This window comes from Salmo trutta, chromosome 10, assembly GCF_901001165.1.
Source record: "Salmo trutta chromosome 10, fSalTru1.1, whole genome shotgun sequence".
NCBI classification, from domain to species: Eukaryota; Metazoa; Chordata; class Actinopteri; order Salmoniformes; family Salmonidae; genus Salmo; species Salmo trutta.
The window spans coordinates 42,004,748-42,026,682 of NC_042966.1; the positions used below are offsets into that span (position 1 = coordinate 42,004,748).

At 43.2% G+C, this 21,935-nt stretch overlaps 1 protein-coding gene across 2 annotated transcripts in view; it reads right to left on the reverse strand.

Annotated features, from left to right (window-relative positions):
• Positions 1-602: 602 nt before the first annotated feature.
• Positions 603-21,935, reverse strand: part of LOC115201731 (choline O-acetyltransferase-like) — a 31,504-nt gene continuing 10,171 nt past the window's right edge. For both annotated transcript variants that reach the window (XM_029765586.1, XM_029765585.1), the window contains exons 5-15: positions 13,612-13,665; positions 13,003-13,180; positions 11,462-11,639; positions 11,071-11,240; positions 10,782-10,882; positions 10,198-10,326; positions 9,847-9,969; positions 9,091-9,232; positions 3,702-3,764; positions 3,414-3,551; positions 603-1,662 (exon numbers count right to left, since the gene is read on the reverse strand). In XM_029765586.1, coding sequence (XP_029621446.1) covers positions 1,363-1,662; positions 3,414-3,551; positions 3,702-3,764; positions 9,091-9,232; positions 9,847-9,969; positions 10,198-10,326; positions 10,782-10,882; positions 11,071-11,240; positions 11,462-11,639; positions 13,003-13,180; positions 13,612-13,665 — 1,576 coding nt within the window. In that variant the 3' untranslated portion in view covers positions 603-1,362. The remainder of the gene's footprint in view (positions 1,663-3,413; positions 3,552-3,701; positions 3,765-9,090; positions 9,233-9,846; positions 9,970-10,197; positions 10,327-10,781; positions 10,883-11,070; positions 11,241-11,461; positions 11,640-13,002; positions 13,181-13,611; positions 13,666-21,935) is intronic.

Below are 21,935 nucleotides of genomic sequence, written 5' to 3' on the forward strand. Positions count from 1 at the left end.
CTGTGGAAATACCTCTAGAAATACTGTACGGTAAACATATCCGTCTCAAGTTTAAAGGCACGGACAAACCAGTAGCGTTTGCCGGCCGAGAGTACTTAGCACCTCTGAACAGATTGCCAGCCGTAATTTGCAAACCTACATTAAAGTGCCTGTCATCCTTTAGACCAGAGGTCTCCAACCCTTTTCCTAGAGAGGTACCCCCTTGTAGGTTTACACTCCAACCCTGTTCCTGGATAGATACCCTCCTGTAGGTTTTAACTCCAACCCTGTTCCTGGAGAGATACCCTCCTGTAGGTTTACATCAGGGCACTCCAACCCCAGTTGTAACTAACCTGGTTCAGTTTATCAACCAGCTAATTATTAGAATCAGGTGACTAGATTAGGGTTGGAGTTAAAACCTACAGGAGGGTATCTCTCCAGGAACAGGGTTGGAGTTAAAACCTACAGGAGGGTATCTCTCCAGGAACAGGGTTGGAGTGTAAACCTACAGGAGGGTATCTCTCCAGGAATAGGGTTGGAGTGTAAACCTACAGGAGGGTATCTCTCCAGGAACAGGGTTGGTTAAAACCTACAGGAAGGTTTCTCTCCAGGAACAGGGTTGGTTAAAACCTACAGGACGGGTATCTCTCCAGGAACAGGGTTGGAGAGACCTGCTTTAGCCTTTACTAAATAGATATCCCTATTTAGCAGCATCATTATAGTGATGACCTTTAAACCCAGTTCCTACGTTTGCTCTTTCTCTAGGGGTTAGGATGTCGTCCGGACTTGAATCCCATTAGTTACAATGTGATCAATGTTTGCACGATAAATGTGAATATATTGATAACGATATATTCCGATATATATATATATATATTTAGGAGTTGTTTCGACAAAGCTGAGTAAACAGTACGTTGAGACTACATACGCCGAGATCATTTAGGAGTAAGTTCATTCATTCTCTGGGTGAAGAGGAACTGTCCGTCACTACAGCGCTGATATAGCAGGCATGGCTTTAGTTTCCTACTACCAGACCAGTTAGCTATGCTCTATCTAGACTCCCACAGAGTATCAATGGTGAATGAGAGCATCTACATTATATTTTCTACATCTATATGTTTTCCTTCCTTATTAGTTGTATGTACATTGTTACATAGTTAAAGGATGTTCATATTGACTCGAGAGATAAAGTCGTAAAAACATCAACTTCATCGCACAAACACCGAAATATACACACAGGGACAACTAGCTAACACTACTTTCACGACATACCTGGACACGTGTCAGAGGCTTTCCTAATATGGACACCGTAATCTGTGGGAAGTTGAGTGTAACTACTGAGGCTGTCCTAATATGGACACCGTAATGATACCTCAGTATTACTTATTTCCCTGTTTTCTGAGGTGTGCTCAGAGGCTTGCTGCCAGCTCCTTGGCTTTTCTCAACCGCCTTCGAGGCAGCAGCAGTGTTGCTCTGAGGCTTATTTCTCTTCCTGCACAGATCCCTCATCTCTACGAGGCCCTCGTCCAAAGCCTTGATAAAAACGGCCGAGCTTGTCTCGGTGCTGCCGTGGAAGCTGGTCATGCTGAAGAGGAGGTGATCTGCCTGCGGGTTGTAACAGCACCCGTAACCGTTAGGGACAACCGGGCCATAACAACAGAACATTTCCACTGTGGTGGGGACCTGAGGAAAGGTATACCAGTTAACCTCTACGGGCCACGGGGGCAGTATTGAGAATTTTGAAAAAAATATGTGGCAATTTTTAACTGCCTCCTACACCAACTCAGAAGCTAGGATATGCATATTATTAACACATTCGGATAGAAAACACTCTGAATTTTCTAAAACAGTTTGAATGGTGTCTGTAAGTATAACAAAACTCATATTGCAGGCAAAAACCTGTGAAAAATAGATTTAAAAAAATGAGAATTTTGTGACTGTACTATTTAGTGTCATTGTTTTAAAGATACCACAGTGAGAAAGGATTCAGTTCGCAACTCCTACGGCTTCCACTAGATGTCAACGATCTTTAGAAAGTTGTTTGAAGCATCTGTGATAAATACACACCGAATTAGAAAGCTTACAAGTTGACACGTCATCACTTCATTTTTTGCGCCTGCGCATGAATCTGAGAAGAGTGCCTTTGTCATTATCGTTTATTCTAGACACTTGATAGGTTGTGTGAAAATATTACTGATGTTTACTGATGTTTCACGTTAAAAATGGAACAAAAGATTAGTGCTAAACAACGTTTGACATGTTTAAACAAACGTAAATAGATTATTTACTAGGTTTTCTTTAGTTTTTCGACGTGACTTTACACTGCCCACCTCATTTTGTGGGAGCCTACTGAACGCTAACTATTTGGACATAAATTATGAACTTTGTCAAAAGAAACCACATTTGTTCTGGACCTGGGATCTCTGGCAGCGCCTTTTGATGGAGATAATCAAAGGTAAGGGGATATTTAGAATGTTATTATCGATATTAGATGATGCTAATGCTAACGGTATAGCTTAGCTTAGCTTAGCATATAGCTTATTGTTGTTAGCATAGTACCCAGTTTATACAAAATGTGATTTCCCAGTAAAGTTATTTTGAGATCTGGCCCTTCGGTAGCAATTACGAGATGATAATATATTATTCTTTGAATGACAATATTATAATTTACCAATGTTTTCGAATAGTAATTCCGTGATTTGTAATGCTGGATTCACTGGGTGCATTCGAGCCGAAAAAAATTCTGAATTTCACCGCGACTGTAAATGCTGTTTTTGGATATAAATATGAACTTGATGGAACTAAAAATGCATTTATTGTATAACATAATGTCCTATGAGTGTCATCTGATGCAGATTGTCAAAGGTAAGTGCATAATTCTAGCTAGTTTTCTGTCTGTTGATGCCCTTCTTTGAATTGGCTAAACATTACACGCAGCTATTGTCAATGTACTCTCCTCACATAACCTAACTTTATGCATTCTCCGTAATGCCTCTGAAAATCGGACAGCGTGGTTAGATTTAGGAGATATATCTTTCAAATGGAGGAAAATAGTTGATTATTTGATTTTTTGAAATGATTACTCTTGCAGTTTTGAATTCCCCGCCATGGTCACATGACAATGAATCCCAATACCGGGATAAGATCGGGATAAGATCCTCAACAGGTTAATACATCACCTACTTAAGATATACACAGGTGTACTTTAACAAGGGATTTATAAGTAGTTTATAAACCGTTAATGATTACTTCATAAATATTGTATTTATGTAATAAACAGATATAACACAATTGGTTGAATCTGCTTGTCAATTACTCAGATTATATGTATGCAGCATGACTTTGGATAAAAAAACGTCTGCTAAATGATACATATTATTATTATGGCTACAATAGCAATAGACACATAGCAAAGAGACGACTAGATGGTATACCTGACTGGTGGAGAGAATGAACTGGTTACTGGCCACATAGGTTTCATCTGTAAAGATCTCTGGCACCTCCATATGGATCTCCTGTGAGATCTCTCTGAGTCCTAGAAGGTGATTGTCTATTCCCATCCCTGTAATAGCCTGTCAAAAAAAAACAAAAAAAACAAACATCAAGAACCCTTAGAACTTGAATAATATTTAAATCTACTTAAGTTAGAGAATTCTCATGAATAGAACATTTATCAAATACACTTATACAGTGAACAGTTTTAGTCAAACACTCGTACTTACTGCAATTGTGGAATTTGTCTGGGCATTAATCGCATCCCACAATCGTTTCATCTTTTCTGAGTCCTGTAAAATTTAATACAAACAAAAGCATAATAAATAATTGCATTTAGTCTCAAAAGCTAAATATAATTCTTCCACATTGAACATTGTCTAAAGAGAGACAAAGTAACATATATTACCTGTAATGAGTCATATGATAGATTGCAAGTGCTGTAAATCTGTAGAGAGATCAGCTGCTTTGTTGTTGTGTGTGTGTGTGTGTGTGTGTGTGTGTGTGTGTGTGTGTGTGTGTGTGTGTGTGTGTGTGTGTGTGTGTGTGATCAACTGTTGAGAGTTCGAATAATAGAATACACAAGGCAAAATGTGTAGATTTGTAGGAAATGTACTTTAAAATGTACATTTTTCTCTCCACCGTCAAGCTGGTGGACACAAAAAAAAAGTGCCCCTTGGTGGTGGTGGGGTGGGGGGGCCCAACCAAATCTCACTTAGGGCCCCCAAAAAGCTAGAGCCGGCTCTGCTCGTGTGTATGTTTGTGTGTGTGTGTGCTTGCGTGTTTATGGCTGGAATGAAGGATACTCAACTCTTACAGTTTTTTATTTTATTGCTTTGGTACTGTTTTCACAAGTGCACTGCATGACCAAAAGTATGTGGACACCTGCTAAATCAAACATCTCATTCTAAAACCATGGACATTAACATGGAGTTGGTCCCCCTTTGCTGCTATAACAGCCTCCACTCTTCTGGGAAGACTTTCCACTAGATGTAGGAACATTGCTGCGGGGCTTCCATTTAGCCACAAGAGCATTACTGAGGTTGGGCACTGATGTTGGGCGATTAGGCCTGGCTCGCAGTCGGTGTTCCAATTTATCCCAACAGTGTTCGGGGGAGTTGAGATCAGGGCTCTGTGCAGGCCTGTTAAGTTCTTCCACACTGATATCGACAAACCATTTCTGTATGGCCCTCGCTTTGTGCAGGGGGGCATTATCATGATGAAACAGGAAAGGGCCTTCCCCAAACTGTTGCCAAACAGTTGGCAGCACAGAATTGTCTAGAATGTCATTGTATGCTGTAGCGTTAAGATTTCCCTTCACTGGAACTAAGGGGCCCAAACCATGAAAAACACCCCCAGACCATTATTCCTCCTCTACCAAACTTTACAGTTGGCACTTTGAATTCGGGCAGGTATCATTCTCCTGTTATCCGCCAAGCCCAGATTCGTCTGTCGGACTGCCAGATGGTGAGGTGTGATTCATCACTCCAGAGAACACGTTTCCACTGCTCCAGAGTCCAATGACGGAGAGCTTTCCACCATCCCAGCCGAGGCTTGGCATTGCGGATGGTGATTTTATGCTTGTGTGCGGCTGCTCGGCCGTGGAAACCCATTTCATGAAGCTCCCGACAAACAGTTCTGCTGACGTTGCTTCCAGAGGCAGTTTGGAACTCAGTAGTGAGTGATGCAACCGAGGATAGACGATTTAAACGCTGTGCGCTTCAGCACTCGGCGTTGGTGAGCTTGTGTGGCCTCCCACTTCAAGGCTGGGCCCGTTGTTGCTCCTAGACGTTTTCACTTCACAATAACAGCACTTACAGTTGACCAGGGCAGCTCTAGCATGGAAGAAATTTGACGAACTGACTTGTTAGAAAGGTGGCATCCTATGACGGTGCTGCGTTGAAAGTCACTGAGCTCTTCAGTATGGGCCATTCAACTGTCAATGTTTGTCTATGGAGATTGCATGGCTGTGTGCTTGATTTTTATACGCCTGTCAGGAACGGGTGTGGCTGAAATAGTCAAATTCACTAACTTGAAGGGGTGTGGTGAATTTTCTGAACGCAGCCAGTCTTACATTCAAACCCTTTCATTGTGCATTCATTTTGTGTGGTGAAAAATGTCTACAAACAACCATTGATCCAAAATCTAAGTTTACTGTGAAATACAATGAGTACGTTGGTTTTAATACCCAATGACACTGTCACGTCCTGACCAGTAAAAGGGGTTATTTGTCATTGTAGTTTGGTCAGGGCGTGGCAGGGGGTGTTTGTTTTGTGTGTTTTGGTGTTTTTTTGGTTTAGGTTCTATGTTTTCTATTTCTATGTTTAAATCTAGTTTTCTATTTCTATGTTGGGTTTTTGGTAGGACCTCCAATTAGAGACAGCTGGTTCTCGTTGTCTCTAATTGGAGGCCATATTTAGTTGAGGTTTGTTTCACTTGTGTTTGGTGGGTGGTTATTTCCTGTATAGTCTGTGCACCTTATGGGACTGTTTCGTCGTTTGTTTATTTTGTTTAAGTGTTTTCATCGAATAAATTAAGTATGAGCACTTTACCCGCTGCGCCTTGGTCCAATCCTTACGACGCTGATGACAGATACATATCTTCTCTATGTAGCTCATTTATCAACCAGTTAAATCCAATGGAAATGTAAGAAACATGTTTCAAAAATTTACCTTTTAAATGTAGTACGTTACAGTACTGTAAATTACAGTACAATACACTGTTTTCACATCAGTCTATACACTTGAACTACCCATTAAAATGGACTGAATGTCGTTTCTGTCCCATGTGTGATCATTGAAGACACTTTTCACAATGTAATCAAATGTTTCAGCAGGCACTAGTTTGTTTGCATCAAGCCTGTCTTGAGCATTTAGCCATAGGTTGTCATAGAAATCGCATGTAAATATCCTCATTGTTTCCTGCACCTGGGGGAAAAACCTCTTGGCATGGCGAATCCAAGCCTGAAGGAAGGTAGTACGCTCATGGGGATGACAATCATACACCTTCCAATCTGTATTGTAATCGTGTATTGTATTTTTCAGTATTGTATTGTAATCGTGTATTGTATTTTACAGTATTGTATTGTACTTATGTATTGTATTTTACAGTATTGTAATCGTGTATTGTATTTTACAGTATTGTATTGTATTTTACAGTATTGTACTTATGTATTGTATTTAACAGTATTGTATTGTAATCGTGTATTGTATTTTACAGTATTGTATTGTAATCGTGTATTGTAGTGGTCCTGTTCGTGGCTCAGTTCATAAGAGCATGGCACTAGCAACACCAGAGTTGTGGGTTCAATTCCCACTGGATTCACATACCAAAAATGAGTGGACTGTTGCCACTTCGGATAAAAGTGTCTCTGCTACGTAAATGGCATATATTACGGTATTAGAAAAATACCACAGTATCTTCCTTTAGGATACATGTTTACTGTATAGGGGATATATTTATTATTGTTTTTGACTTTCTGGATTATGTGTGTATTGCTTTTGTATTGATAGATATTACTGCGCTGTTGGATCTAGAAACATAAGCATTTCGCTGCAGCTGCTGTAACATCTCCTAATCCGCGTAGGCGACCAACTTGGATTTGATTTGTTACATACAGTATATCTCTGATCTCGTCAATATCAGATTTTTTTATTTTTTTATTTAATGTGAAATAAAATCCTAATAGTTATCATTATAGTAGTACATTTGAGTACTTTGTATGTTTCTACTTTACAGACATACATTTTCATGTATTCCTCAAAATCTGTAGTAGACAAACCACTTTACATTTTACATCTTCTAGGTTTTACCAAACGGTTAAGTGATCATCAATCAAGAGCAGTCGGATTAAGTAATAGTAAAATGTATTTTATTAACAACAAAGAAGAAAATCGTATCAAAAAGTAATGTGAGCATTGTGAAAAGCACTTACTTTATATGAACGTGTATTGCAATGTGAAATATGTCTTTCTAGATGAAACACTGATTACGTTTGGTGAAAAAGGGACTAGGATTGTGTTTGTTGTATATAGTTCACTGGAAATGTGCTTAGAGTTTTGAAACAACCGCCTTTTCAATTACCTGTTTTGAGTTTTCTACTAAGAGTTGTGAAAATGTACCACATACTTGTGAAAATTGCACAAAAGCAATATAAAAAAAAAACTACATGGACATGAAGAACAGCATTATGGGAGAAGACATGATGAACAGCATTATGGGAGAAGTCATGATGAACAGCATTATGGGAGAAGACATGATGAACAGCATTATGGGAGAAGACATGATGAACAGCATTATGGGAGAAGTAATGATGAACAGCATTATGGGAGAAGAGGACATGATGAACAGCATTATGGGAGAAGAGGACATGATGAACAGCATTATGGGAGAAGACATGATGAACAGCATTATGGGAGAAGAGGACACGATGAACAGCATTATGGGAGAAGACATGATGAACAGCATTATGGGAGAAGACATGATGAACAGCATTATGGGAGAAGAGGACATGATGAACAGCATTATGGGAGAAGAGGACATGATGAACAGCATTATGGGAGAAGACATGATGAACAGCATTATGGGAGAAGAGGACGTGATGAACAGCATTATGGGAGAAGACATGATGAACAGCATTATGGGAGAAGAGAACATGATGAACAGCATTATGGGAGAAGACATGATGAACAGCATTATGGTAGAAGACATGATGAACAGCATTATGGGAGAAGAGGACATGATGAACAGCATTATGGGAGAAGACATGATGAACAGCATTATGGGAGAAGACATGATGAACAGCATTATGGGAGAAGAGGATGCGATGAACAGCATTATGGGAGAAGAGGACATGATGAACAGCATTATGGGAGAAGAGGACATGATGAACAGCATTATGGGAGAAGACATGATGAACAGCATTATGGGAGAAGACATGATGAACAGCATTATAGGAGAAGAGGACATGATGAACAGCATTATGGGAGAAGACATGATGAACAGCATTATGGGAGAAGAGGACACGATGAACAGCATTATGGGAGAAGACATGATGAACAGCATTATGGGAGAAGACATGATGAACAGCATTATGGGAGAAGTCATGATGAACAGCATTATGGGAGAAGAGGATGCGATGAACAGCATTATGGGAGAAGACATGATGAACAGCATTATGGGAGAAGACATGATGAACAGCATTATGGGAGAAGAGGACATGATGAACAGCATTATGGGAGAAGAGGATGCGATGAACAGCATTATGGGAGAAGACATGATGAACAGCATTATGGGAGAAGACATGATGAACAGCATTATGGGAGAAGACATGATGAACAGCATTATGGGAGAAGACATGATGAACAGCATTATGGGAGAAGAGGACATGATGAACAGCATTATGGGAGAAGAGGACATGATGAACAGCATTATGGGAGAAGAGGACATGATGAACAGCATTATGGGAGAAGACATGATGAACAGCATTATGGGAGAAGAGGACGTGATGAACAGCATTATGGGAGAAGACATGATGAACAGCATTATGGGAGAAGAGGACGTGATGAACAGCATTATGGGAGAAGCCCATAATGGGGAGCTAAGTAAGAAATGACTCACAGAGTTAGATGTCTTCTGGTCCGTCATGGCCTTCACGAAGGCCAGAGCCTCGGGGGTCGCAGAGCGGATGTTGTCCACCCGGCCCTCGTGGAAACGACGGATAGAAGCACTCTCATAAGTGGACACCAGCCGTCCATTGCATCTGAGAAATCACAAAGCAAAATAAATATCGTTACTGTATATCAATGGAGGCATAAATCACTTTATGTGTGAACAACGGAAAATAGTTTCTTTCTTAGTTTTTTTTGTTATATTAAAATGACTGTCAATAAGTAGTAAAGAATGTAATGAAATGAAAAGTGTTCTGAAACAGGTTAAAACAACCAACCACATTGTCACGTCCTGACCATAGTAAGCTGTTATTTTCTATGGTAGAGTAGGTCAGGGCGTGACAGGGGGGGTTCTAGTTTAGTTTTTCTATGTTGTTATGTTCTAGTTTTGTATTTCTATGTTGGGTTTTTGTTTGGGATGATCTCCAATTAGAGCCAGCTGGTCATCGTTGTCTCTAATTGGAGATCATACTTAAGTAGGTGTTTTTTCCACCTGGGTTTGTGGGAGATTGATTTTGAGTTAGTGTATGTTTCACCTCTGCGTCACGATTTGTTGTTTTTGTTCTTTAGTTATGTGTACGTATTGCTTAGTTTCACAGTGAAAATAAAATGTGGAACGACACACGCTGCACTTTGGTCCGCTCCTTCCTAAGACAACCGTGACACACATGTCCTTTTAGATAACGTTCTCAAAGGTGTACTACACCTGTAAAATGCCAGTTGTAGAGCCACTTGTATGTACGCATCTGGACTCATCTTCTGTTTCTTGATGAATTCTTTTCCATAGACCTCAAACTTGTGTACATCCATGTCAAGATCTCTAACCAACCTGAGGAGAAGGAAATATGAATATATGTCAAAGTTCCTAATGCCTCTGTTTTTTATCTCCGTGTCAAATCATTTCTGGGTAACAATTTAACTAACTTACTGTGATTGTCTTTAATTAAAACGGTAAAAAAATAATAATTTAAAAACAGTTTGTGTGTGTTTCCGAGCGTGTGTCTGTGTGTGTGTGTGTGTGTGTGCAATCATGCATGCACATGTGTGTGTGTCTTGCCTCTGCAGTCTCTCAGCAGAGGCCTTCAGGAGGCCCTGGATGTGGGGCGTGGTCTTCCAGAGCAGTCTGCGAGGAGTAGGAAGCTCCGACACGCTGGTGGCCCTCCCCATCTTGGAGGGACTTCCTGTCCTGTGGAGAGAGCACGATCACTTGACTTCCTTAGATTAGTGTTTTATTATTATTATAATTTATTATTCATCAACATCATATTGCTTTATTACTGACCTCTAATAATATATTAGCTGTTTTATTACTGACCTCTAATAATATATTAGCTGTGAATGTGAACTCCACTGCAAAACATTAACTACTTCATGTGTCTCATGCGTAAAATGTTAAATATCTGATTTAAGATTTAATGCAATAAACTGGCCGTTAACTATATTGTAATAAAGTACTTTGCGTGTTTGGTGAGTAAATGTGAACTTTCAAATGTAAAAGCACAGGATCTTGAATAGAACCTTGGGGGACACCAGAACCTAGAATAAAACCTTGGGGGTCACCAGTCGTCAACTCCACCTAATCAGATTTAACACTGCCCATATGGACACATACATGTAAATTAGTTTGGCTAGTTTGCTTACATGAATTTCATCAAGTATTCAGTACACGCCACCAGAACTATTCCTTCGAAGGGTGAGTGCTCGCACACCGTTCCGCAGACTCCATCCTCCCCTACAACAAACTGAAACAAACATTTCTATTCCATTCCATGGGCTCAGGACCTGTACTGTGCTGATTTAGGATCAGCCCCCTCCACTTTGTCCAAATCATCTTATTCTTTATTATCTAAAATGCTAAACTGATCCTAGATCAGCGCTCTTACACCGAGACACTTGATGTATAAAGGGTCCAGGGTTGGCATCGTCCTACCTGCATTGGCTTGTCATACCAGCGGTTCGCTCCCATCTTCTCATGGCCTCCTCCATGGAGCATCAGCAGTGCTCGACTGGTGTCCCCAACCTCCATCCCACTGGGGTCGTCTAGACACACCACACACAGACACTTCTGGATCACAGCCAACGACTCTCTGTTAACTGAATCTAGGGGAGGGAGGGGGGAGGGAGGGGGGAGGGAGGGGGGGACAGGCATGCAGACAGACAGGCAGACAGACAGACTAGGTCAGTTTATGCAAAAATATTTGTTTTCATAGTCTTGCCATGGTCTATTTCAAATTATTACTATGATTAAATGATTATTTGATATTAGTCTTATTATTATAGTTATGATATTAATGCAGACAATAAGACGGTTGAAGTGAAACCTTTAATGAGAACGTCTCTAGCCTGGGCCCATTCTGTTCTTCCATCAGACGTCAGCAGACCAAACGGAGGCTGTCTCTCCTCTGAGTTCTCCGCCATCTTCACTATCTTCTCCAGCTGGGTTAAGATGTCCATTTCTTTCAGTTTTTTCTCCTTTACCACTAGATCCAACACAAAGAACTGAGAAGAGGACAAGTAAAAAATAAAATAAAAATTAGGGAACAGGGTGCCATTTAAAAAATAAAATTAAAAAATCACAGAAATTAATATAATATAATAATATCTCTATGGATGCAATTACACTTACAGTGATCTCAGTTATCACTACTGTACTGTACAGCTACAAACATTGTCCACATTGACAAGGCATGTGGTCATCTCAAATACAACAGCTAGTGACATTCCAAAACATTGTGTGTCCACATTGACAAGACAAGAGATATTGGTGTTGAAGTATAACTTTATTCGTTGGTGTTGTTTAGTCTCTGTTGAGGTTTAGGATTCCCAGGAGTCAGTGTTGTAGATAACTTCCACTTCCTGATGATCCTCCCCAAGGCCGGATCATATGTGGTAAAGTTCAAAGGTCAATAGACAGAAAACGGTTGAAACGTTGACATAAACATCAGACAATATACGGAATCATAAACAAACAACCAGTTGACGGTTAACACTGTGTCCCAGTATGGAGTTCTCTTTTACAATGAATCTCACTTCCCGTCACACGAACGGGTTACGAAATATCTCACAAAGGCTAAAAGGGTAGACGGGAGGAGGGGAGACTCCTTCGTACCTAGAGATGGTTCCAGGAACTATCAATCAGGGACACATATTAAGGAGCCATCCATGTGGAGAAACAGACCACTAACTAAATTACTGCTGATTGAATTTGTCTGAGAGCCTCCTTGAGTCACAAGGACAATTGATCGCGGCGTAGGATTCGTGTTTTTCGTGCGCCAAAGGACATCCTATATTCCCTATGTAGTGCACTACATTTGACCAGGGCTCTTGTTAAAAGTAGTGCACTACATAGGGAATAGGGTGGCATTTGGGACACACACAGGTTCAAGCAGGCGTTAACCTCTGCGTCTCTTACTTTGCCTTCATTAGTCAGCAGCCTATTGGGGTCTAATGACTGATGTGTTTGCATTGGTAGGTTTTAGTTTTTTAACAGCCTATTGACCCAACGTGTCTGACTGAGTGATACATTGAATTGCTCCTTGGAGAAAAGGCTTTATAGATTTTGTAATGCCAGTAATCTATTTTGAGCTCTTATGATGAAGCACAAGTATCTTAATCGTCTTTTTTGTCGTTGTTGCTTCCTTAGAAATACATTTTAATCAGATGTATGTTTTAATCTGTGATATTCGACGCGGAAATACCATCACCTTTTTTCAATGTCTACGACAAATTTCCCTTTGGGAGCAATACATTAAAAAAAATAAAAAATCCAATCCTATTTCTAAATAGTGCACTACTTTTGACCAGGGCCCATAGGGCTAGGAATAGGGTGCAGTTTGATAAGGGACCTTAGTCTCTCTCTGACCTGGTTCTTGCATGCAACGATGATGTGCTCCTGCTCGGTAGACCCAGTCTCGTGGATGATGAGGGTGTCCCTCTTGAGGCCGGGCAGACGGTATGTGTTGAAGAGACGGTAGTATTGCTTCATACACAGAGGGGTCCCTGCCAGCTGGCCCCGAGAAAAGTCCACTGGCAACTCCCGCCTGTCAGGAGGCAGGGCCCCAGAGACACACAGACACAGACTCACATCACCTTGGGACAACCTCAGCTGTTCTACAGGGGCACTTTATCCAGTCTTATATATTATATATTCTGTTTATTTTGACTTTAATATTTTACAATCTTTATATTCTTCTTCTTCAATACTCTGATGGAAGAGATGAGGAGAGGAGAGGAGAAGAGAGGAGAGGAGAGGAGAGGAGAGGGGAGGGGGAGGGGAGGGGAGGGGAGGGGAGGGGAGAGGAGAGGAGAGGAGAGGAGAGGGGAGGGGAGGGGAGGGGAGGGGAGAGGAGAGGAGAGGAGAGGAGAGGAGAGAGGGGAGAGGAGAGGAGAGGAGAGGAGAGGAGAGGAGAGGAGAGGAGAGGAGAGGAGAGGAGAGGAGAGGAGTGTTATAAGCTGGACACACAGAACTCACGTGTCAATTCGTTCCTTATACTCCAGAACTCCTGTGATGAGGTGAGCAGCGAATCTGAGAAGATGGAGAACAGAGAGACTGATTCAACACAGAGAGAACATCATTTAGAAGGAACCTAGACATAGTGTATATGCAACAGTCCAGTCATTTCATTACTGGTATCCATTATTCAACAGAGAGTATTATACAATGATAGTCTTCTTCATACATGTTGCCTTGTGTGTGTTACTGAACTGTAACTACATAATTGTTCTGCATATGGATATTTTATTTACAGGCAGTTACAGGCAGTTACAGGCTGCTACAGGCAGTTACAGGCTGTTACAGGCTGTTACAGGCAGTTACAGGCAGTTACAGGCTGTTACAGGCTTCTACAGGCTGTTACAGGCAGTTACAGGCTGTTACAGGCTGTTACAGGCAGTTACAGGCTGTTACAGGCAGTTACAGGCAGTTACAGGCAGTTACAGGCTGTTACAGGCAGTTACAGGCAGCTACAGGCTGCTACAGGCAGTTACAGGCAGTTACAGGCAGTTACAGGCTGTTACAGGCAGTTAAAGGCTGCTACAGGCAGTTACATGCTGTTACAGGCTGTTACAGGCAGTTAGGGGCTGTTATGGGCTGTTACGGGCAGTTACAGGCAGTTACCGGCTGTTGCAGGCAGTTACAGGCAGTTACAGGCAGTTACAGGCAGTTACGGGCTGTTACAGGCTGTTACAGGCTGTTACAGGCAGTTACAGGCAGTTACAGGCTGTTACAGGCAGTTACAGGCAGTTACAGGCTGTTACAGGCTGTTACAGGCAGTTACAGGCAGTTACAGGCTGTTACAGGCTGTTACAGGCAGTTAGAGGCTGTTACAGGCAGTTACAGGCAGTTACAGGCTGTTACAGGCAGTTGCAGGCAGTTACAGGCAGTTACAGGCTGTTACAGGCAGTTACAGGCTGTTACAGGCAGTTACAGGCAGTTACAGGCTGTTACAGGCTGTTACAGGCAGTTACAGGCTGCTACAGGCAGTTACAGGCAGTTACAGGCTGCTACAGGCAGTTACAGGCTGTTACAGGCTGTTACAGGCAGTTACAGGCAGTTACAGGCTGTTACAGGCTTCTACAGGCTGTTACAGGCAGTTACAGGCTGTTACAGGCTGTTACAGGCAGTTACAGGCTGTTACAGGCAGTTACAGGCAGTTACAGGCAGTTACAGGCTGTTACAGGCAGTTACAGGCAGCTACAGGCTGCTACAGGCAGTTACAGGCAGTTACAGGCAGTTACAGGCTGTTACAGGCAGTTAAAGGCTGCTACAGGCAGTTACATGCTGTTACAGGCTGTTACAGGCAGTTAGGGGCTGTTATGGGCTGTTACGGGCAGTTACAGGCAGTTACCGGCTGTTGCAGGCAGTTACAGGCAGTTACAGGCAGTTACAGGCAGTTACGGGCTGTTACAGGCTGTTACAGGCTGTTACAGGCAGTTACAGGCAGTTACAGGCTGTTACAGGCAGTTACAGGCAGTTACAGGCTGTTACAGGCTGTTACAGGCAGTTACAGGCAGTTACAGGCTGTTACAGGCTGTTACAGGCAGTTAGAGGCTGTTACAGGCAGTTACAGGCAGTTACAGGCTGTTACAGGCAGTTGCAGGCAGTTACAGGCAGTTACAGGCTGTTACAGGCAGTTACAGGCTGTTACAGGCAGTTACAGGCAGTTACAGGCTGTTACAGGCTGTTACAGGCAGTTACAGGCTGCTACAGGCAGTTACAGGCAGTTACAGGCTGTTACAGGCAGTTACAGGCTGCTACAGGCAGTTACAGGCAGTTACAGGCAGTTACAGGCTGTTACAGGCAGTTACAGGCTGCTATAGGCAGTTACAGGCAATTACAGGCAGTTACAGGCAGTTACAGGCAGTTACAGGCTGCTACAGGCTGTTACAGGCAGTTACAGGCAGTTACAGGCAGTTACAGGCTGTTACAGGCTGTTACAAGCTGCTACAGGCAGTTACAGGCTGTTACGGGCAGTTACGGGCAGTTACAGGCAGTTACAGGCAGTTACAGGCAGTTACAGGCAGTTACAGGCTGCTACAGGCTGTTACAGGCAGTTACAGGCAGTTACAGGCAGTTATAGGCTGTTACAAGCTGCTACAGGCAGTTACAGGCAGTTATAGGCTGTTACAAGCTGCTACAGGCAGTTACGGGCAGTTACAAGCTGTTACAAGCTGTTACAGGCAGTTATAGGCTGTTACAAGCTGCTACAGGCAGTTATGGGCAGTTACGGGCAGTTACAGGCTGTTACAGGCAGTTATAGGCTGTTACAAGCTGCTACAGGCAGTTACGGGCAGTTACAAGCTGTTACAAGCTGTTACAGGCAGTTACGGGCAGTTACAGGCTGTTACAAGCAGTTACAGGCTGTTACTGTAAAAAGTATATTGGTCCATCTGTATCTACTCATGATACACCAAACACACCACAACCCCCTCCCCCATCTCTCAATGGAGAGCTATAATCACATTTCTGATAGATTACAGAGCAGCGCTGTGTGTGTGTGCATGTACATGTCTGTCTTTGTGTGTGTGTGTGTGTGTGTGTGTGTGTGTGTGTGTGTGTGTGTGTGTGTGTGTGTGTGTGTGTGTGTGTGTGTGTGTGTGTGTGTGTGTGTAGATAGTGGGTGGTGTGTGTGTCTCTAGAAGGGAGGAAAACAACTCGTCACGTCAGCCCTGGTGTTTTCTATTTCAGTGTTTTTGTGTTTAAACCCCCGATCAATATACAGAGTGGGCTACACACACACACACACACACACACACACACACACACACACACACACACACACACACACACACTAATACCCCCCCCCCCCAAACACACACACACACACACACACACACACACACACACACACACACACACACTAATACCCCCCCCCCAAACACACACACACACACACACACACACACACACACACTAATACGCCCCCCCCCCCCAAACACACACACACACTAATATCCCCCCTCCACACACACATGTATACCACCACACCACTGTATATGGAGGCTGAGGATAGAGAGGAGGGCAGCCAACTAGGCAGTCTACCAGTCTCACACCCCTGTATATGGAGGCTGAGGATAGAGAGGAGGGCAGCCAACTAGGCAGTCTACCAGTCTCAAACCCCTGTATATGGAGGCTGAGGATAGGGAGGAGGACAGCCAACTAGGCAGTCTACCAGACTCACACCCCTGTATATGGAGGCTGAGGATAGAGAGGAGGAGGGCAGCCAACTAGGCAGTCTACCAGTCTCACACCCCTGTATATGGAGGCTGAGGATAGAGAGGAGGAGGGCAGCCAACTAGGCAGTCTACCAGACTCACACCCCTGTATATGGAGGCTGAGGATAGAGAGGAGGAGGGTAGCCAACTAGGCAGTCTACCAGTCTCACACCCCTGTATATGGAGGCTGAGGATAGAGAGGAGGAGGGCAGCCAACTAGGCAGTCTACCAGTCTCACACCCCTGTATATGGAGGCTGAGGATAGAGAGGAGGAGGGCAGCCAACTAGGCAGTCTACCAGTCTCACACCCCTGTATATGGAGGCTGAGGATAGAGAGGAGGAGGGCAGCCAACTAGGCAGTCTACCAGTCTCACACCCCTGTATATGGAGGCTGAGGATAGAGAGGAGGAGGACAGCCAACTAGGCAGTCTACCAGTCTCACACCCCTGTATATGGAGGCTGAGGATAGAGAGGAGGAGGACAGCCAACTAGGCAGTCTACCAGTCTCACACCCCTGTATATGGAGACTGAGGATAGAGAGGAGGAGGACAGCCAACTAGGCAGTCTACCAGACTCACACCCCTGTATATGGAGGCTGAGGATAGAGAGGAGGAGGACAGCCAACTAGGCAGTCTACCAGTCTCACACCCCTGTATATGGAGGCTAAGGATAGAGAGGAGGGCAGCCAACTAGGCAGTCTACCAGTCTCACACCCCTGTATATGGAGGCTGAGGATAGGGAGGAGGAGGACAGCCAACTAGGCAGTCTACCAGTCTCAGCGGACTGCTTGGATCTGTCACTACCAATCTAATTAGAGTCTCTGTCGGTCTATTAGGAGGCTGTTGTGAAGGTCCTGAAAGAATTCACTTACCTCACCCATGAGCTGACAAAACCTCACGGTGAGTTACAGTGTACAGTCTGGATCTGGATGGACTTGTGTGCGTGCGTGCGTGCGTGTGTGCGTGTGTGTGTGTGTGTGTTTGGGGGGGGTACTAGTGTGTGTGTATGTGTGTGTGTGTGTGTGTGTTTGGGGGGGTATTAGTGTGTGTGTGTGTGTGTGTGTGTGTGTGTGTGTGTGTGTGTGTGTGTGTGTGTGTGTTTGGGGGGGCATTAGTGTGTGTGTGTGTGTGTGTGTGTGTGTGTGTGTGTGTGTGTGTGTGTGTGTGTGTGTTTGGGGGGGCATTAGTGTGTGTGTGTGTGTGTGTGTGTGTGTGTGTGTGTGTGTGTGTGTGTGTGTGTGTGTGGTGTGTGTGTGTGTGTGTGTGTGTGTGTGTGAGTGCGCATGCGAGCGTGCGTGCGTGTGTGTGTGTGTGTGTGTGTGTGTGTGTGTGTGTGTGTGTGTGTGTGTGTGTGTGTGTGTGTTTGGGGGGGCATTAGTGTGTGTGAAGTGTGTGTGTGTGTGTGTGTGTGTGTGTGTGTGTGTGTGTGTGTGTGTGTGTGTGTGTGTGTGTGTGAGTGCGCATGCGAGCGTGCGTGCGTGTGTGTGTGTGTGTGTGTGTGTGTTGTATTGTCTGGCAGGCTGGCAGACCACATCTCATTTAATAAGAGAGGCAGCGATATAGAGAAGATATGAGTCAGGATGGCTATCCTCTCTCTCCATGTACTGCAGCCTGTAAATCTGACGGAGATCTGGTTTGGTTTATGCCTGCTGAAAACACTGTTGTAAATCTCTCACCAAGTGTGGTTTTACAGTACAGGGTAGAAAGCATAGCAGCTATGTATTGCATTGCACCAGCACCATTGTATGTGGCAGTATAATACAATATTGTACTCTGTATGTTATATTTACCATTATACAGTTTGACAGTTTCTAGTTGTGGAGGGATTCAGGATGAGAAAATACAAATGAAGGAAATAAGCGACTGATCTGTGGAGGCGACAACCTGCTCTCATGAGTACCTAGTTCAAATGATCAAATCAAATCAAACCTTCTCTCATGAGTACCTAGTTCAAATTATCAAATCAAATCAAACCTGCTCTCATGAGTACCTAGTTCAAATTATCAAATCAAATCAAACCTTCTCTCATGAGTACCTAGTTCAAATTATCAAATCAAATCAAACCTTCTCTCATGAGTACCTAGTTCAAATAATCAAATCAAATCAAACCTTCTCTCATGAGTACCTAGTTCAAATTATCAAATCAAATCAAACCTGCTCTCATGAGTACCTAGTTCAAATGATCAAATCAAATCAAACCTTCTCTCATGAGTACCTAGTTCAAATTATCAAATCAAATCAAACCTTCTCTCATGACTACCTAGTTCAAATGATCAAATCAAACCTTCTCTCATGAGTACCTAGTTCAAATTATCAAATCAAACCTTCTCTCATGAGTACCTAGTTCAAATGATCAAATCAAACCTGCTCTCATGAGTACCTAGTTCAAATGATCAAATCAAATCAAACCTTCTCTCATGAGTACCTAGTTCAAATTATCAAATCAAATCAAACCTTCTCTCATGAGTACCTAGTTCAAATGATCAAATCAAACCTTCTCTCATGAGTACCTAGTTCAAATTATCAAATCAAACCTTCTCTCATGAGTACCTAGTTCAAATTATCAAATCAAACCTGCTCTCATGAGTACCTAGTTCAAATTATCAAATCAAATCAAACCTTCTCTCATGAGTACCTAGTTCAAATTATCAAATCAAATCAAACCTTCTCTCATGAGTACCTAGTTCAAATTATCAAATCAAATCAAACCTTCTCTCATGAGTACCTAGTTCAAATTATCAAATCAAATCAAACCTTCTCTCATGAGTACCTAGTTCAAATTATCAAATCAAATCAAACCTTCTCTCATGAGTACCTAGTTCAAAATATCAAATCCAATCAAACCTTCTCTCATGAGTACCTAGTTCAAATGATCAAATCAAACCTTCTCTCATGAGTACCTAGTTCAAATGATCAAATCAAATCAAATTGTATTTGTCACATGCGCCGAATACAACAAGTGTAGACCTTACAGTGAAATGCTTACTTACAAGCCCTTAACCAACAATGCTTTAAGAAGTTAAGAAAAACTATTAAAATACGTTTTGAGTTAAAAAATAGATGAGTAAAAAAGAGAAAATAGAAAACAAAAGTAACAAATAATTAAACAGCAGCAGTAAAATAACAAGTGAGGCTATATACAGGGTGTTACGGTACAGAGTCAATGTGGAGGCTATATACAGGGTGTTACGGTACAGAGTCAATGTGGAGGCTATATACAGGGTGTTACGGTACAGAGTCAATGTGGAGGCTATATACAGGGTGTTACGGTACAGAGTCAATGTGGAGACTATATACAGGGTGTTACGGTACAGAGTCAATGTGGAGGCTATATACAGGGGGTACCGGTACAGAGTCAATGTGGAGGCTATATACAGGGTGTTACGGTACAGAGTCAATGTGGAGGCTATATACAGGGTGTTACGGTACAGAGTCAATGTAGAGGCTATATACAGGGGGTACCGGTACAGAGTCAATGTGGCGGCTATATACAGGGGGTACCGGTACAGAGTCAATGTGGAGACTATATACAGGGGGTACTGGTACAGAGTCAATGTGGAGGCTATATACAGGGTGTTACGGTACAGAGTCAATGTAGAGGCTATATACAGGGGGTACCGGTACAGAGTCAATGTGGCGGCTATATACAGGGGGTACCGGTACAGAGTCAATGTGGAGACTATATACAGGGGGTACTGGTACAGAGTCAATGTGGAGGCTATATACAGGGTGTTACGGTACAGAGTCAATGTGGAGGCTATATACAGGGGTACCGGTACAGAGTCAATGTGGAGGCTATATACAGGGGGTACCGGTACAGAGTCAATGTGGAGGCTATATACAGGGGGTACAGGTACAGAGTCAATGTGGAGTCTATATACAGGGTGTTACGGTACAGGGTCATTGTGGAGGCTATATACAGGGTGTTACGGTACAGAGTCAATGTGGAGGCTATATACAGGGGGTACCGGTACAGAGTCAATGTGGAGGCTATATACAGGGTGTTACGGTACAGAGTCAATGTGGAGGCTATATACAGGGTGTTACGGTACAGAGTCAATGTGGAGGCTATATACAGGGTGTTACGGTACAGAGTCAATGTGGAGGCTATATACAGGGGGTACCGGTACAGAGTCAATGTGGTGCTAACAGGGGGTAACTGTCAATGTGGAGACTATATACAGGGGGTACCGGTACAGAGTCAATGTGGAGGCTATATACAGGGGGTACAGTACAGAGTCAATGTGGAGGCTATATACAGGGTGTTACGGTACAGAGTCAATGTGGAGGCTATATACGGGTACCGGTACAGAGTCAATGTGGAGGCTATATACAGGGTGTTACGGTACAGAGTCAATGTGGAGGCTATATACAGGGGGTACCGGTACAGAGTCAATGTGGAGGCTATATACAGGGTGTTACGGTACAGAGTCAATGTGGAGGCTATATACGGGTACCGGTACAGAGTCAATGTGGAGGCTATATACAGGGTATTACGGTACAGAGTCAATGTGGCGGCTATATACAGGGGGTACCGGTACAGAGTCAATGTGGAGGCTATATACAGGGGGTACCGGTACAGAGTCAATGTGGAGGCTATATACAGGGGGTACCGGTACAGAGTCAACGTGGAGGCTATATACAGGGTGTTACGGTACAGAGTCAATGTGGAGGCTATATACAGGGGGCACCGGTACAGAGTCAACGTGGAGGCTATATACAGGGGGTACCAGTACAGAGTCAATGTGGAGGCTATATACAGGGTGTACCGGTACAGAGTCAATGTGGAGGTTATATACAGGGTGTTACGGTACAGAGTCAATGTGGAGGCTATATACAGGGGGCACCGGTACAGAGTCAACGTGGAGGCTATATACAGGGGGTACCGGTACAGAGTCAATGTGGCGGCTATATACAGGGGGCACCGGTACAGAGTCAATGTGGAGGCTATATACAGGGTGTTACGGTACAGAGTCAATGTGGCGGCTATATACAGGGTATTACGGTACAGAGTCACCTAGTTCATGTACACAGTCTCTGGTCATTGAATAGCTCTTTTGCTTTTGGGTGCAGAGATTACTAT